At 43.5% G+C, this 17,681-nt stretch overlaps 1 protein-coding gene across 3 annotated transcripts in view; it reads left to right on the forward strand.

The window, feature by feature from the left end:
- The window catches only part of nfixb (nuclear factor I/Xb), a 170,702-nt gene that overhangs the window by 65,938 nt on the left and 87,083 nt on the right, over positions 1–17,681 (forward strand). For all 3 annotated transcript variants that reach the window (XM_083896322.1, XM_083896323.1, XM_083896324.1), the window contains exon 3: positions 218–749. In XM_083896322.1, coding sequence (XP_083752448.1) covers positions 218–749 — 532 coding nt within the window. The remainder of the gene's footprint in view (positions 1–217; positions 750–17,681) is intronic.

The raw sequence follows: 17,681 nt of genomic DNA on the forward strand, positions 1-17,681 counted from the left end.
ATCTAAATTAAATCTGTACTATTTAAACATTTTATTATTCACTATTATAAATGATGTCATATTTAGATTTTCACCCTTTTTGCCTGTTTTATTTAATCGTCACTATTTTAGGAGCTTTATGTTAAATAATTTGCATGCTGTCTTTTTTTTTTTTTTTTTTTTAAATAAAAGTCTCTCCTTCAGTTCCCTGACACCGTGTGTTTGCTTCTGCTTCCAGGATGAATTTCATCCCTTCATCGAGGCCCTCCTTCCCCATGTCCGTGCCTTCTCGTACACCTGGTTCAACCTGCAGGCCCGCAAGCGCAAGTACTTCAAGAAGCACGAAAAGAGGATGTCCAAGGACGAGGAGCGCGCGGTGAAGGACGAGCTGCTGGGAGAGAAGCCAGAGATCAAGCAGAAGTGGGCCTCGCGCCTGCTGGCCAAGCTCCGCAAGGACATCCGGCCCGAGTTCCGCGAGGACTTTGTGCTCACCATCACGGGCAAGAAGCCCCCCTGCTGCGTGCTGTCCAACCCCGACCAGAAGGGGAAGATCCGCCGCATCGACTGCCTCCGCCAGGCCGACAAGGTGTGGAGGCTGGACCTGGTGATGGTCATCCTGTTCAAGGGCAGCCCCCTGGAGAGCACGGACGGGGAGCGGCTGGTCAAGTCGCCCCAGTGCTCCAACCACGGCCTGTGCGTCCAGCCGCACCACATTGGAGTGACGGTCAAGGAGCTGGACCTCTACCTGGCCTACTTCGTCCACTCACCAGGTATGTGCTCCCTGACCGCAATAATATATATGAAACACACACACACACACACGTGGTGATTTTGTCGTACGCACAAATACACTAACACTCAGGTCAGCGTGTGATGTGACACGCACACACCCTGGCATGCGACTTACAGATTGGACCCTGCCCTTTACTATGTACCAAGCTGAGCCAATGCCAGGCTTTGTTAAACACTGTCAGGACTGAGATAACAGCCCCGTTTTTGACATTTAAAGGCACAGTCTGTGCTAATTAATCCAATTTTTTTTCTTTTTTTTTATAGATCAATGTTTTCTATCTGGTTTAAAGAGATTCAAAGAATTTGACAGCCAGGCTTAAAACCAGTGTTTACAGATATGTTTGCCGTCGTACATTTGTTCAAGTATTTGCGCGCAAATTTGTCTAAATCCAAATGTGCATGTTTCCCAGCGCCATCTGTAAACAAAAGCATCTGCAAACCTGTTTATCTGAGGATGCATGCATGTGCATACGTGTGCATATGTGAGGCAGTTTGTCATGAGTCTTTAATCCATGTGTATGTTATTGTGTGATTGCTGTGTGTGTCGTTGTGTGTGTGTGTGTGTGTGTAGTTGTGTGGAGAGTGCAGTGACAGCTGGCCCAGTCCCAGATAGTTTAGGAGGCAGGGAGAGTCAGCCTGTCTGCAGCCTCAGCCGCGTCAGCCTAACGCCACAACACACACACACACACACACACACACACACACGAGTGGACACACTCTCCCTCAGACATCCAAGCTGCCCCTTCATTGTTTGTCTGATTGTGCTGATTACACACACACACACACACACACACGTACACACGTTAGTGACAGTGTGTGGTTGTGCCTCTGTCGGTTCGTGTCATGAGTTGTTTTATTTTTCCATATTCGACACACACACACACACACGCGCGTTTCCTGTTGTGACTGTGAAGTTAAAATAGAGGTGCTGGAAATATGCGAGTGTTGTTTATACAAAGCCACATACATTCCTCTGTGTGGACAATGATCCACTGTGGAATATTGTATTGCACCTTTGTTTGATGTTACAGTGACACAAGCTCCATAGGAACCTTGATTTTTTTTTTTTACTTATTTAATTTAGATTATTTATCAATAATTGGAAATCTAAATTTAAGATGAGTTAAAACACACGTCTGGTATAAAACAAGCAAATTAGATTAAGATAAAGACATTTTAAAAGAATTAAAATGCTGTCTAAAGCATAATGACTGTGGTCTTGAGAGCGAGCAGAACTGTTCCTTATTAAAAATAATCCACTTTAACTGTGGCTTCATCAATTTTTTTTTTGTTTTTTTTTTGTGGCGTGTAAATGTCAGGATTCAGTGTAAAACAAATAAACACCAAAGTAGTAACTCATAAATGTAGGAGGTTTGAAATGTGCGCTGTCATTTCGTGTAATATAATACCGAGCTTCTCTTTTCAGACGTAGCACGACCAAGACCACAGTTTTGCGTGAACACGAATTGCCGTTTCATCTTTGAGTTAATTTATAGTTTATTGTTTTTATGATCCAGGTGAAGTGCGATCGCACTGCTTCTTTTTCTCTCTCACACACACACACAGTTACAGACCCCTCTTCTGCCCTTTACTATTATCCTGTGTTCTCTTACCCCAGACTGGCATACAGTTACAGGCCCTTAATTCTTCTTCTTGGCAGGGAGGTGCATCATTCCTGTGAGACAGAGCACCCCATGCCAGGCTGCTTTCAGCCCAGTGTGTTACTCAGCTTGAGTTTGCGGGGCCCTCCGTGAGCGCCTCTTCCTGTTTCCACAATACTCCGTAGCGAAGCGCGGCTCAGATTAGCTCCCAGCGCAGCCTGGTGCCCCTCAGAGTAAAGCCTCTTTTTTTTCATTACGTGCCAGAATCCAGCAGCCACTCATCCCCGCACATGAATTGAACTCGCCTTTATCGTTTCTTTCTTATACGTATATATGAGCATTTCTTATACGAATCAGTTTCATTGTTATTGTTTTTCAGAGAGTAAACATATTGTCTTAATTGATTATGCACATTTTCTTTATAGGGAAAAACTTGGTTCAAAAAAATTGGTTCATTTTTTTTTACATTAAAAAAAAAAAAAAAAAAAGAGGTCCTCTTCCCAGCTCTTGCAGCAGCACCTTGCACATGCAACTGCAGAGGAACAGAGAAAAAACATTAGGGAAACAACTAAAATATGTCGTCCTCCTCCTTGGTCTCAAATGGCTCTGTTTTCCAGGAGGCAGACTGGGGTTAACCAGAGTTTAGAGGACAGACACACACACACACACGGTGGCTCCATTCTAACCTTTGGGGTGGCAACATTACAGTTTTATTCTTAGCTCCTCATTCCAGGGTGTCTGTGTCTTGCGGAAGCTATCAGTTGCCAGTTGCCTGATGATTGGACTGCAGCCGTCTCTCCTCCCGCCATGGAGTTTCACTTCTCCTCTGCCCATTGATACTACTGTCACTCGCTGCTGAGGAGGAGGGGGGTTTAAAGAGGTGGGAGCGTGTGATTGACAGAACATGGGATAGATATACACACACACACACGCATGCTAACGCTAACCCCCTCCTCTGTTTCTGCTTCCCGTCAGTGCAGTATGCGTCTCTGCTTTTGTCCAATTATAGACTTGCAGGCGTGTGTGTGTGTGTGTGTGTGTGGGGGGGGGGGGGGGTTGCAGTGAGTGCTGGGACAGATCAAAGCAGCTGTAACTCTGATCTTCACTTCTGCTCCGCACATGCAAAAACAAGCTGAGCTAACACGAACCTGATCGTTGTTTTCTTGACAACTACCTGGCGACACACACACACGCGGCACGATTACAGACAGATCAGGGGTCGTCACCATTCTTTCTTTTAAGGGATTCTGATGATGATGATGATGATGATAATGGTTCAGGGATGTGGAGGAAGTGATCTGATCACATCTTTGATCACTGCTCTGTTAAAAAGCAAAGACCCCAGATCAGGTCATGTCTTCTTTTTTTGAGCGACGTGTTCCATATTTGTCGGGGCCTGACGAAGCCCGCACAGTTCCAGCATTAGTCATGTTTGGATTCTTGAGTCGTCCTCATACGGCTTTCATTACCTCTTGCGCCGTTATGATAAAAAGATGTTTCTGAGAGTGCAGCCGCCATATCTGTTCTCAGTGCTGGAGACAGACGGACCAGAGAGGTGCCAAGGCCAGGTCTGAAAGCCAGCTCTGTTTCTGGGTGTGTGTGTGTACGTGTGTGTCAGACAACACCATATCTCCATGCTGCTCTGGTGTGGCTGTGAACCTAAGATATTCATTTACTCATCAATGTGTCTCCGCGCATAGTCCCGAGGTTACAAATGGCCAAGAGAATATCTTTTAATAGAGGGGCGAAACAAAGCGAGGGGATCGACGCGGAGACAGACGGCCAGACTGAGAGACTTAACGCCCCACTGTCATGCTAATCCATCAAACGCATCTTATCTGCTTCGCCCAATATCCTGAGCTTCAAAAGGAGCTAGGGCTATCAGATGCGGTTACATAATGAAGAAGAAAACCAAACGGGACAGAGTCAGGATTTAGTGTTTTTCCCCATACTAAGATTTGTGTAATTGTGATTGCTGTACATTAGAGAAGCAAATGTTGTCCCGTCGTCATTTGCAGAACGAGAAAAGAGAATAATAACAATAATGGCAGGGAAAAAATGACGGCTAAGCGTTCCTCGCTGCCTCGGCTGCTTGTTTCTGGGCAGAGCGCTCCACTTTTCTGGCACGGCTCCGTAATCCGGGGGACGACAGAGAGAGAAATGGAGAGTGCCGCCGCCGCCGTCGCCGAGGGAGCCACATTCATCTGGTGTGAAAAACACTGCTGCTTCGGACACTTTGAACGGAAACTTCCCCTCCGCTTTGTTGTCATTTGGCCCAATAAAGTTTGAGCGTCGGCGACACTGCGGCGTTTTAGTGTGCACCGAGGCAGAGGGGGGGCCCTCCTGCGTGGCCCACTTTTCTTTTTCCTGTGTGTGTCGAGGTAAACGTGCAGAGTGTAAATAATTACTGGCAAACGGACGGATCAAACGTCCACACAATTTCCGATTAGACGCAAAAACCGTCACACTGACACTCGCGCCGATCCCCCTGACCTCCTTCCACCGACCCCTCCCCAACTTTCCCGCCGCTCTATAGGTCCGACCGCTTAGAGCCTCTATGGGTTTGGAAAGGATCCAGCCTGCTTCATATTCAACTGTAATTATCCAGTTTAGTGAATAATACCGGAGAAGATACACAAAAGACCGAGTATATTATTGAATTAAGTCTAATTTTGAAATAAAGGTCAGGTCTCAGCTTTACAAACGGGAGGGGGAAGGAAAAAAAATCCTTGTAGCAGAAAGTGCCTTTTCTCGGCAACATGGATTAGCTTTATTACCTAATTTCACTGTAGAGCGATTTTTAATTATTTGTTTAATTAAGGTTAATAAATATTTGTTCTGGTGTCTCTTTTTTTTCAGCTTAACTGTGTTGACTGACTTTTTTCTACTCCATTAGAACATGAATTCACTTATCAGTAAATTAAATGATCTAATAATATGCACAAAAGCAACCATTTGCAGCACTTGAAAGGCTTTTATTTTTACATTCGTCTGTGTTCCTGAATAGGTTTCTTCAAAAGAACAAAATATGCTAACATTCTCCCCCCCCCCACCATAGGTTCTTTTGTGTATTATTTTTGGTCTCGTATCGGCGTTCGAAATCTGCACGAGCGCAGTCGTCTCTGTACGGACGCCAGGCCTGAAATCTGTCTGTCCCCAAAAAACATACGTATCCCCGCGCAGGAGGGGCGGCTTTGGCTTCTCAGCCGCCCGAGCCGAGGGGCAAAGAGCAGGAACAGAGAAAGAGGAGAGCCTTTTCTGGGCCGTCTCCCAGCAGCCAGATTCTGATCAGTCCGCCTCGCTCCTTGTTCCCTCGGTCCAGTGAAGCAGAGAACGCGGAGACTGCCCTGTAATTGGGACGACTCTTTCCATATGGAAAACAGGACTGGAACGCCGCGCCGCCGCCGCCGCACCGAGAACAGATTCTCTGTGTGGATTTTCATTTAAAACTCTTCCAAGCTCAGAAAATTACCAAACACACACACACAGAAGCGGCTCACATAAAATAACCCAAACAAAAATCATTGAAATTACCGCTAATAATAATTGCGTGAGTCTGTATTTATTCTCTTAATTTAATGCTCGTAAATGTCAGTCGGTGCCCGCTCGCGCGATGCCGAGCCCTGATATAAAGTAAAAAAGAAAAGCGTGGAATAAAGATGATGCAAAATGCCATGCTGAAAACAAAGAGAGAGGGGAGGGCAGATATTCAGGCTAGCGGGGCTGGTTGGCAGCGTTTGGCACCCGGAGCCGCAGCTCTGTTTAGAAGGTGCCAGCTTTTCAAACTGACACACAGCCTCTGCCAACTTCTCTCCTTCTGATCCTTTTCTGCCTCTCTCTCTCTCTCTCTCTCTCTCTCTCTCTCCCTTCATTTTAACATATACTTGTTTTCGCTTAACACTTCTTCTTCTTCTCCGCACGCTCCCTTCCGCCGCCGCCGCTCTCACCGATGCTTCGCTCACAGCGGGGCGATCGCCGGTGAACGTGCGAGCGAGCGACACGGCGTTTTAAACTTCTTCTGCGTTGGAGACGTTGGCGCGTTTGAATAAAATTGGATATCATGTTTTCCAGATTCCCCTCCAGACCCCCCCCCCCCCTCCAAAAAAAAGATATTTTCCACCTGCTTTTTTCAGCAGAGCGAATATTGTTCCTCGTCGCTGTGATGGAGCCGCTCCGGTCAGGTCCAAACAAAATGGCCGACGAAGCGTGGCTCCTTGCCAATCAGAGCAGAGAATGATTCCACATGTGAGGGGAGAGAAATAAAAACCGACACATGAATCATTCTGAATGTTTTAAAGCCACTATTTTGATTCGATTAATCGGTTTGAAGCTTAAATGTGAATATTTTCATCGTTTCTTTGCTCCACGTGAAACAAAGAAATCATTAAAAATGAATCATTTTAGGTTTGTGGACAAAAACGAGACGTTCGAGAACATCGTCGTTTCCAAGTTCCAACCGTGAGATTAATCGATTACAAAAATATCACTGGTCAACACCAAATTTATTGTTTAAGTTTTAGCTTTTAGGATCATTGTGATGTGCTCAATTCAAAAATCACATTGGTTTTGCTCAATCAGGTCAACTTTCTGAACAAAGCTACATATTTGTTTACATGTATGGGTATGTTCACGTCATATGATGCAAATTTTTTTTATATTTCTTGCAGTAAACAAATTCTGAAGATTTTGCATGTGCCAATTTATGATTCATAGTTTTTTTTTATATTAGAAGTGAATGAAATGCATGCAAAGATGAGCCGTATAGGATGTATTCTGCTACATCTACGGTGAATACGCCATTGTTCTTTACAGGACTCTAGTCACAAGTTTCATAAAGCATGCTTACCATGTTTATTTTGGTATTAAACTTGGTGACCAGGATAAAGCTTGGGCTAAATTTAATAAATTTAGTCAGAAGTTCAGATTTTTTCAAAAAACAAATTAGCATAAAAACCTGACGTGATTGAGAAAAATCTTTTTTTGGTAATTTTTTGGATTCAGTGGTGCAAAATGCTCCTAATTCAGTTGTGCAATCGTTAGTTGCACCTCTAGAATGCTTTATGTTTACGTAATTTTATTTTGTTTTGCTAAATGTCGCGATCGTCTGCGTTAGCGCTGAGCGACTCGTCTTGTAGATCATTCAGGGGCCCTTTTTTCCGGAGACAAGAACGCCGCTGCTGCTGCTGCTGCGGCGCTGTGAGTGATGGGAGACGGCATTAAACGCCGCGTACGGGGGTGGATGGAATTACTCAATAATGATCAGAAAATTAGAGCCATTATTGAGCGAGAGTAAACAGGCCTCTCTAAGTGTGAAAGGCCCCCCATTCACCCGTGGACCAGGAGCAGGACTCCTTTCATTCCTTTCACGGATCCACCCCACGGCCTTGAGAGCCCCGCTTTTGTTCGCTGAAATAACAGAGTGAATATATGAGGTCGTGGGGGTGGGGGTCCCCTTTGCCCCTGCGGAGCGTATGGAACAGAGCTAGTAGCTGTAGGGTACACCCTCCATATTTATCCGCCCCTTTATGTTCCATTTACGCCGAGTCAAAATGAACTTGTCTCAATTAACATCGTCTATCTGATGTGTGTTGCGATCAAGTCACTTAGTTTTGAACATTTCTGGCAGGTGCTTTTTACCGTGAACCTGGGTGCCTCTTCGCTATTATCGTCGCTGAGAAAACATGAGCGCTCGTCTCTTCCCCCCCCCCACAGCTCGTGCATCCTGAGAGTCGACAGCCACGGGAATGCGGGTGCAAACTAGGCGCTAATGCGACTACTTCCTCGTTTGTCAGCCGCAAATCGACTAATTAACGGGAGGGGGAAAGGATAGATAAATAAATAAATAAATAAACTTGCCACGTCTCGGAGCAGCTGAGCACCAAACACCGTTCTAATGGGAACAAAGAAAGAAATAAAGAGAGGGATTTACACTTTAAACAAGCCGTTGGAGAGAATAAAGGAGGCTGTGTTTCACTTTTTTCCCCACTTCTAAACCACCGTTAAGTATTTATGCGAGTTCATTATTTTGCGTTTAAATAAAAATACCTTCACATACCTCAACTTTATATTTAATAGTTCAGCAACCTTTTTATTCAGGTCTTTCTGCTCCATGCGTCCTCTGAAGATGCAGTCCAGTCCGGGCCAGGACGCGGTCCAGCTCCGGGCTACTCGCTCTCTCTCTGTGTGTCTGTTTTGTCTTTTCATACGGATTTCACGTGGACGATTTTGGACGCGAACGTTCTCATTACACCCGTCAACTGTCAGCGCCTCGGCTCTCTCGTCTATAATTTCAGACTCGTCTGGATTCTTATTGGCAGCTTGGGTGCATACATTTCAAAGTAGATCGGAAAACACAAAAAAAAAAAAAAAAAAATGAAATCATCAAAAACACATGGTTTTTTTTGTTGTTGTACGGCTATGACCTAAAACTTCCATTTGTTCATTTTAAACTCTCTTCATTTAAAAAATCTTCCAAATCCTCCAGTGCACGAAATGCATCCGTGTATTCTAACTGTCCAGAAAAGCCAGTGAATGGCGTTGCCATGGCCACGTAGCCTTCTTTCTCTTTTTTTTTTTCTTTGTTTCCACCCCCTTTCCCCTCAATCTACCTTTCCTGGGTGATGTCCAGCGAGTGTCAGTGACTGGCCTGGTTGGCACGACGAGCGGCCGTGCGACTCTGGGCTTGTTTCCGTGCCACTCCAGCCCTCACTGTGTTGGGCAACCAGAGTGCAGGACTCTGCCAGAGGAATCCACTCGGATCATTTTCACTCTATAGAGGGCATCCCCGCACTCATGTTTAAAGGATAAGCAGCTACCTGTATGGTAAAGGACAGCCGTAATCGTAGCTGCTCTGTTCTTTCCCTTTCAGTGGAACAATTATGTATTTATTTGAAGTCAGGATATAACTTGAAAATCACTGGAACGAGTCCAAGGGAGACAAACTCTACAGATTCCCCCCCCCCCCCCCCCCCCCTTCTTAATTAAAATACGCATTTTGTTGAACTGAGTTCAGTCCAGGGGGTTACACATACGTTTTTGCCTCCAAGACGCTCTAAGTACCCTTTGAGATAGCAGCTCAAATATAATTAGCTCGCGATATGAGACGACTATTTTAACCCTTGTGTTTTATTTGGCTTTAACTTCTCATTATTTAGCGCTCTGTAGACCACACTGTTTATTTTCTTCCTCGTAAAAAATCCCTTTTTCTGGCCTTGTACCCAGTTATTAGTGGCAAGTTGGCAACTCTTCTCTCTCTGCCTGAGCTTTACACATTTATAGGTGAGAAAACACAAAAGTGACTGCAAGGCATTGTCATAACACCATATATATGGATATGTATATATATATATATACGTATGCACTATTGTTCAAAAGTTTGGGGTCACCTATACCTTTTTCTTTGTGTTTCCCATTAAATGTCACACTTTTATTCATCAAAAGTGTTGCAAAATGAATAGAAAATATAGTCGAGACATTGACAAGATTAGAAATAATAATTTTTATTCAAAATAATAATTTTGGCCTTTTCGTCAAAGAACCAGCAAAACTGTTTATTAGCATTAGCAAACACAATGTACCATTAGAACACATCGGAAATGGGCCTCTATACACCTAGGTACATATTCCATTAAAAACCAGACTTTTGCAGCTAGAATAGTCGTTTACCACATTAACAATGTATAAAGTGTATTTCTGATTGATTTAATGTTATATTCATTGACAAAAAAAGAGCTTTTCCTTCCAAAAATAAGGACATTTCTAAGTGACCCCAAACTTTTGAACTGCACTGTATATATTGTAGTCTGTTTGTGCAAACATCGAGCTATGCTACAGGGAGGGACGACGTCATAGCCTTGACCGGAAACCTTAACTATACCATGACATGCTCAGTAATCACGTTTCCATGCACAGTCGAGTCAAATTACGGTTGTAGTCGGACTACGCATTCGTTTGGATTACTGCTTATTGAATGTAGTGAGTAGGCCTCCGCTCCACTAGGGGGCACAAAGCCCGCCGTGTCCTTCTACCATCCATTACCGCAGTTCTCTTATTCTTTGTACCGAGTTCTTCTCTCATGTCCAGTGATTAGCGAGCGATGGGAACTGTGGCCTTCTTGAGTTTGACTCCGACTGAAGGTCTACGCCGCAGTAGCTCACCTCCCCGTTGCGGCAAACTTTTGAGAAATCAGATTTAATAAAATATCAGTGGAAATAAAATAGATGTAGATGTGTTTTAAGAGTCTGTTTTAGTCGAGCTAGCACGTTAAACTGTGTGTTGTGTGTGTGTGTGTGTGTTGCATGCGAGCTGTCCAACTGTATTATCATTCACAAACATGAGCCTTTCCCCTTTCATTCTTCAAACGCAATCTGCTTTTCCTCTTAAAAGATTAAGCCTACATCCCCCGGGGCGCTCTTTAACTCCAGAAGAGTTAAGTGTGTGAAGTATGTTTTTAGGTGTCTGTGTTTGAGAGTGTGTATCTGTGTGTGTGTGTGTGCGTGCGTATGCCCATGTGTGCCATAAAGGCGGGTTTAGCGACAACAAACGCTTTCTGCAGCCGAGCACACGAGTGTCCCCTCTGCACTGCTTTTGAACACCTGAACCTCATCACACCTGATGCCTGCGGGCCGTGTTTGTGTGTGTGTGTGTGTGTGTGTAGCCATGGATTGAAGAGCACATTTGCAAGCAAAACATGCACAGAAATCTACCCGTGCTCGTACCGTTATGACCCATATGGTCCCAGCTGACCCAGTTGAGGTAGACCAGGTCCCTCCTTGCTGGTGCTGGACAAGGTGCAGTCTGTCATTGTGGACAAGTGGACAGTTAGAAAATGATATTTCCACATTTTCAGGAAAATTAATTATCAAAACAATTGGGTGGTTTAGGATGATGAATATTATAGTTGCACGAGGTGTTTTCTTGGGCTGTAGCTATCAAATATTTTTGCCATCGAGTATTCGACCAATTATTTTTCAATTAATCGAGGACGCAAAAATATATCTATTGTTTTTTAAACGTAATTTTTTTTAAAAAATCCGATTACTCGATTCATCGAGGAATAATCGGTAGAATACTCAATTAAAAAAATATTTGATAGCTGCAGCCCTAGTAAGCTACATTAAATCAGCTAACATCAATGTTTACGTTAGCGTGTGCCGGCGGCGTTAGCAAATGGATGCTATCAGCTCAGGTGCTGTATCATTGAGGACGCTGTTGCTGTTGTGGTACACCAGTTGTAGTTTACAGTGGTTACACTGCACCTTGTTGTCTTCTTGTTTACGCATGAAATGGTCCCACACATATTGGACATTTTCCGCCCGTTTACGGGCTGTTTCACTCTCCGCCATCGCGCTAGCTAACATCCGGATGTGCGGTGTGTGTGCACCTGATAAAACGGTCCGTGTGGAACAATGATCCCTGCGCCGAACAGGCCGCGCGAGATAGGAATTAAACAAATATGGAATTTTTTTGTCATCGAGTTACTCAAGTAATCGTTGCAGCCCTAGTGTTTTCCCCTCTCCTCACACAGCAACAGCAACACAGCCAGTCTACTGTTATTTGCCCTTTGTGTGGCAACATTTGATTGGTGTATTATTAGACGCAGACCACCCTGCTCCTGAGCCCTACTTGAGTTTCCATTCTTCTGCTGCTCCAGCTTTAATGCCAGGGGGGGCGGGGGGGGCTCTCCTCCTCCGGCAGCCCAAACATACAGGGCAGTACAGGCGGAGAATTAAACGTAAAGGCCCGATTTGAGAAGAGAAGCGAAGAGCTGAGCGAGGCGCAGTCCCCGCAAAGTGTGTTCTGCTTCGGCGGAATGGTGATAGAGAAGGTAATTCAAGCCCCAGTGTTTATTTTAGGAGCTGATGATCTAGAGATGGCCATTAAAAGCAGAGGGCAAACAATTTAAGAGCAGTAAATCTGAATAGAGGAGAGGAGTGGGTGTGGGAGGACAGGAGGAGGAGGAGGGGGGAGGATAGGGGTTCTCTCTGCCACTCTCTCCATGTCCCCTTCCTTCTTCATACAGGAAAAAAAAATACTTGAGATGACAATGAATTAAAGCAATCTGGGCTTCATTCTGTGGTTAGATTTTTATCAGCAGTTTTGGCCTCGGGATCATCTCGGATCGCTGCTTTCTTCTCTTTTGTGCCTGCTCTTTTAGCGTCGTTTCTGTTCTTTTCATCGCGAGTTGACTTTCCCTTCTGGCTTGGCTGTAAAACGGACCTTAACGAGATACCATTCACACCGCAAGGCATCAGTAATGGTCCCATTATCCTCACTGCCTCATTCCAGGGTCGTTATCCTCCACCAGGACCCAAACACACAGACTAATGTGATTACTCCAATGCCAACTTTACTGTTTGTAATACATTCCCCCCCCGCCCCCCCCATGTGATGGACTCAAAGATTTTGTCTTTGGGCATAGATTCAAACTACACAACCCTGGCTGCCACATCGTGAAATCCTCACGATAAAAGCCGTGAATATCCCAGTAAACTAAAGATGACTTACACACGGAGAGCTGCTTTTTTACAGTCTTGGAGCCAGTATGCATCAAATCTTTTAAGAATATACTACCAGTGTTTACCCTGGTCACATTCAATAGATCAGACACAAAACAGCTCTCTTTCGAAGGTACTCATTCACGCCACACCAGTTACTGTACCTTAGAAACTTAGCTCAACAGATAAAAAAGTACATTTTGGACAACTATGATGCTAATACGGTCATGCAGCTAAATAAATATTTGATTTTTTTTATTAAGAATGAATGTATGATAACGGTTAAGTAGATAAATCGTTGATTATAGCGACACTTGATTGATTAATGTTAAAATGATTAGGGCTGCAATTAAAAGTAGTGACGTAAATGCTAAGTTTAGCAAATTAATGGTAAAGTAGATTAAAAAAAATAAACCCAAAACAGCCAAGTCTGTTGGTGTCGATAAAGGAATTCACTTGATCTGAAATGTCTTGGGGTAATTTTTAAGTATAGTTTGATTGCTGCACATCTTTATCTCCTTGCCAAATAGTGTGCAATAACTGTTGAGTTACTGTACATCAGAAAACTTAGCTCAACACATAAAAAAAAAACAAGTGTGCAAAACGAATACGGTCATTGCAGCTAAATGTAAAAGATAAACATTTTTTATTAAGAATTATTATATGATAATGGTTAAGTAGATGAAGCATTGATATAGAGACACTATTCAAAAATTGTGGCTGAATTTTAAAAGTAGTGAAGTAAATGCTAAGTTTAGCAAATTAATGGTAAAGTAGATTAAAAAAATAAACAACAGCCAAGTCTGTTGGTGTCGATAAAGGAATTCACTTGATCTGAAATGTCTTGGGGTAATTTTTAAGTATAGTTTGGGAGTGATTGCCGCACATCTTTATCTCCTTGCCAAATAGTGTGCAAGAACTGTTGATTGATGTCAGTTGAGGCAGTCGTTTGGCAGTGTTTTATGCTTACAGTTTTTTTTTATTATTTTTATCTCACTGTTTCTTTGCTGAAGATGTTGTCCTAGTCAAAACTCATCTGATGTTACCTAAAAAAAAAAAAAACTGTGGTTTTCCCCCTTTCCAACTCTTGCCCATCTCCTTTTTCACTGGGCTTTAGTTGTGTGATGAAGTAATCCCAGCATATTTTATATCCTAATGCAAAACAAACAGAGCCAAATTACACACACATTCTTCCCCGGGTACTGATTCGTGGAAGTTGCTAACCAAATCAGGCTCCCTTTTTTCACTTTCTCTTTTTCCAACTCATTTGTAATCTCAGTGGATCTGTCCTGGCTAGAACTCTTCACTGAAATAGCCTCAAGCACAGAGCTTCTTTTGTGGTCATGCTTCTCTTTCTTTCTGTAAGGTGTTTGTGAAAAAGAAAGAACGGCAGTTTCTCTCTTTGGGCCAAGGGTTCCTTCCATTGCACCACCACTGCCTTCCTTTGTCCCGGTCCAGTCTGGTAAACAGTTGTTTTACAAACACAACTGTTAACCACACACAGACACACACACGCACACAGGGGTAAAACATTATTTTTCTTCCAGGATTTTTAGTTTGGAAACACTCATGGTTTACATGGAATATAATTCAACTCTTACAAGTGCCGAGCTGTTTTTGTCATTATGTAGTTGTAACACTTTCCCCGGACCATTCATGCCAGTGACCTCAGATATTTTGTATCTCTGCCCTGTTTACATGGTTTTCTTAAACCAGCGTGTTAGCCTAACGCTTGATTCTCCCCCACCATGAAGATACGACAAATAGTACGAGCTACAAAATGCTGCAGCACATACACTACCGTTCAAAAGTTTGGGGTCACTTAGAAATGTCCTTATTCTTGAAGGTAAAGCACCTTTTTTCAGTGAACATAACATTAAATGAATCAGAAATACACGGTAAACGACTATTCTAGCTGCAAACATCTGGTTTTTAATGGCATATGCTCATAGGTGTATAGAGGCCCATTTCCAGTGTTCTAATGGTACATTGTGTTTGCTAATGGCGTTAGAAGGCAATCGGATGATTAGAAAACCCTTGAAAACCCTTGTGCACAGCTGAAAACAGTTTTGCTGGTTCTTTGACGAAAGGACAAAATGATTATTTTGAATAAAAATCATTATTTCTAATCTTGTCAATATCTTGCCTATATTTTTTATTCATTTTGCAACTCTTTTGATGAATAAAAGTCTAACCCTAACCCAACTTTTGAACGGTAGTGTGCCTAAGGTAGGATTCTTAACTCTATCCCAAAGTGCGAGCCCCCAGTCAGATTTACTGCCCTGTCGGCATGTGTACGTTTTATGAGGTAACAAGTGTAGTGAAGGTCACGTATGTCTACATATCAGTGTATGGACATGGGCTGACTCGGGCCACATACTGTTTTATACATTAACATAGCATTAAAACGAGCCTTAGTCTTTGACATAGATTTCTCTGCTCTATCTCGGCGTACGTGCGCTTAATGCACTCTATACGTGTCAAAGCCACAGTGGACTTCATTAGTCTGAAAGCGGCTGTTGGGCCACTGCCTATATGTGGAAACTTTTTTCAAGCATGTGTAACATCTTACTCCACCCCAATCAGTGATATTTGCCTAAATGACAGTGATAGAAAACACCTGCCGGGACTGCCATTTTGCATTAACTTGAGAATGTGCAACTTTTGAAAGAAATCCAACCCGCGTAATGCTGAGTTGAAGGTACAGTACCCTCTTACCTCTATTATACACTTGGTGGGGTTCTTTCCAAAATCCTAACAATGAAAGGGATTTTTGCTCACTTGGACACGTAGACGTAATCCAGATTTTACATTCTATGCATCTACATTTTCCTGAGCAAGTAGAAAGCATAGCGCAGTCTAAAGTCTGCACGATATCGTGTGCATGTGCCCGTGCTGAGAATATTATTACTCGCTCAACAAAGCCATTTTAGCACTGACAGAAGGGTGCACACATGCACACCCGCACTCCCCTCAGTCTGGCGGACTTCTGCCCTGCACAGCCTGTCATTACGGCAGCCTTGATGTGGTCACCGGGTGCCATTGAGGCCTCTTATTATTGCTGCTATAGGAAAAACTTTCACTCAAAATTGCTCTACAGTGCCCCCTGTGTCCTCGATTCTCTCTCTTTTGTGTATCCTCACCTCCTTCTTCCCCTGTCTGCCTCGTCCAAACCCACATCCATTTTTCTCGCTGTTGCAATGGGACGCCTGTTTGTTTTTAGTACATAAACCATCCTGACACGCGTCCCGTGGGCAAATGGTGGATATAGGAGAGTTTAGGTGTGCGTGTGCACGTGCAACGGCTCACATTAGGAATGCAATGAAACATGGAGCAGGTCCAAGCCTTGTTTCCAACTCATTTGATTGTGGTCACCAATTATTGTTTTTTGGGTTTTTTTAATAATAGGGTGATTATTGACCTGTTGATGACTGTTCCTTTGTATGTTTATGTGTAATGTATGAATTACAAAAAAATAAGAGACTTGTGAAACCAGGCACGAAGCGAACAATGCGCCTCTTTTGGCTCCGCTCCGCTCCCTCTTCACCTGTCACACTCGCAGTTTTGCTTTGAGGATTTACGGCGTTATGATTTGTTTATTGCAAGCTATAATTTATAATTCAACTGACTGACGCTGAACAAAGCGAGCCGATTGAATAGCAAGCTCCTGTCCTCAGGCAGGGGTGTACAGGATGAGGTGACTGGGTTCATGTTGCGGTTACAGAGACCTCTCTGTTGGACCGTAGCGTACGTACAGCGTACATATATATATATATATATATATATATATATTTGAGGATGTTTAGGAAAATGAACGTCGTGTTTATGGGAGCATGCGAGATGCTGATATAATGTGACGGAGAACTTTTTTGGAGAGAAGAACGAGGAAGTGGAAAGCAGTCGGGGAGATTTGAGGTTGCAAGTGTGTACTCGTATGCAGACATCGACACGCTCATGCACAATGTTTTATTTTTTATATATATATCTGCACCTTAATTAAGAAGGTCTTCAGGCCCTGCAGCTGTGTTGGATAAATGAGCAAAGTGAGTCATCTCGGGGACAGCAACAGGTAAATCCTGTTTAGATCAGCCCCAAGGCACTAGTTGTTCCTCAATTTTGCTGCGAGTACCTCCACCTCCCTCCCTCACCTCTAATCACCTCTGCACCTCCCTCTAATCTGGTGCATGCACCAGCTCTTCATTTCTTGGGGTTTTCTTAACTGAGTGTCGTTATCTTTCGCTCACCTTACGCCGTTTATCTGCGCGATGCATGGAGTTGACGGATGTGGGGCATTGGGACAAGGTGACACTGACTCTGTTGTACCAACATTCAGTGACAGAGTTTGCTTACATAGTCAATACAGCGTGTACAGGTATCGGACACGGTGTCATATTTGCTTAGTAATTACTGGATAACCAGATATGTACGACATACTCAAATATGTGTGCAGCTGGATTGAGATGGACTCACACTCTGTTGTCCTCTGGCCAGCCAGTTAGCGTGTTAACTTTAATTAGCATCTAACTTTGTTAGCTCGTATCATTTGCTTTGAAACCCATGACTAGCCCTGCTAACAGTGCGCTGGAGTGAAAGAAGCAGCACATGCAGGTCATGGCAGACTCATTAACACATGCTGTTCTACTTGGAGCAACGGTGGGGAAATCCAAGACACGGCCTCCATCTTTTCTTGTCCACTGTGCAGTAAACAGTAAAACTTGGATATTATATTTGCTGAAGCCATATTTCCAGCCCCTTTCTAAAAAAAAAAAAACTTAGCTCAATCAAAAACAGGCTATCTAGACTTTGTTGGCAG

This window comes from Microchirus variegatus, assembly GCF_963457635.1.
Source record: "Microchirus variegatus genome assembly, chromosome: 10".
Lineage (NCBI taxonomy): Eukaryota > Metazoa > Chordata > Actinopteri > Pleuronectiformes > Soleidae > Microchirus > Microchirus variegatus.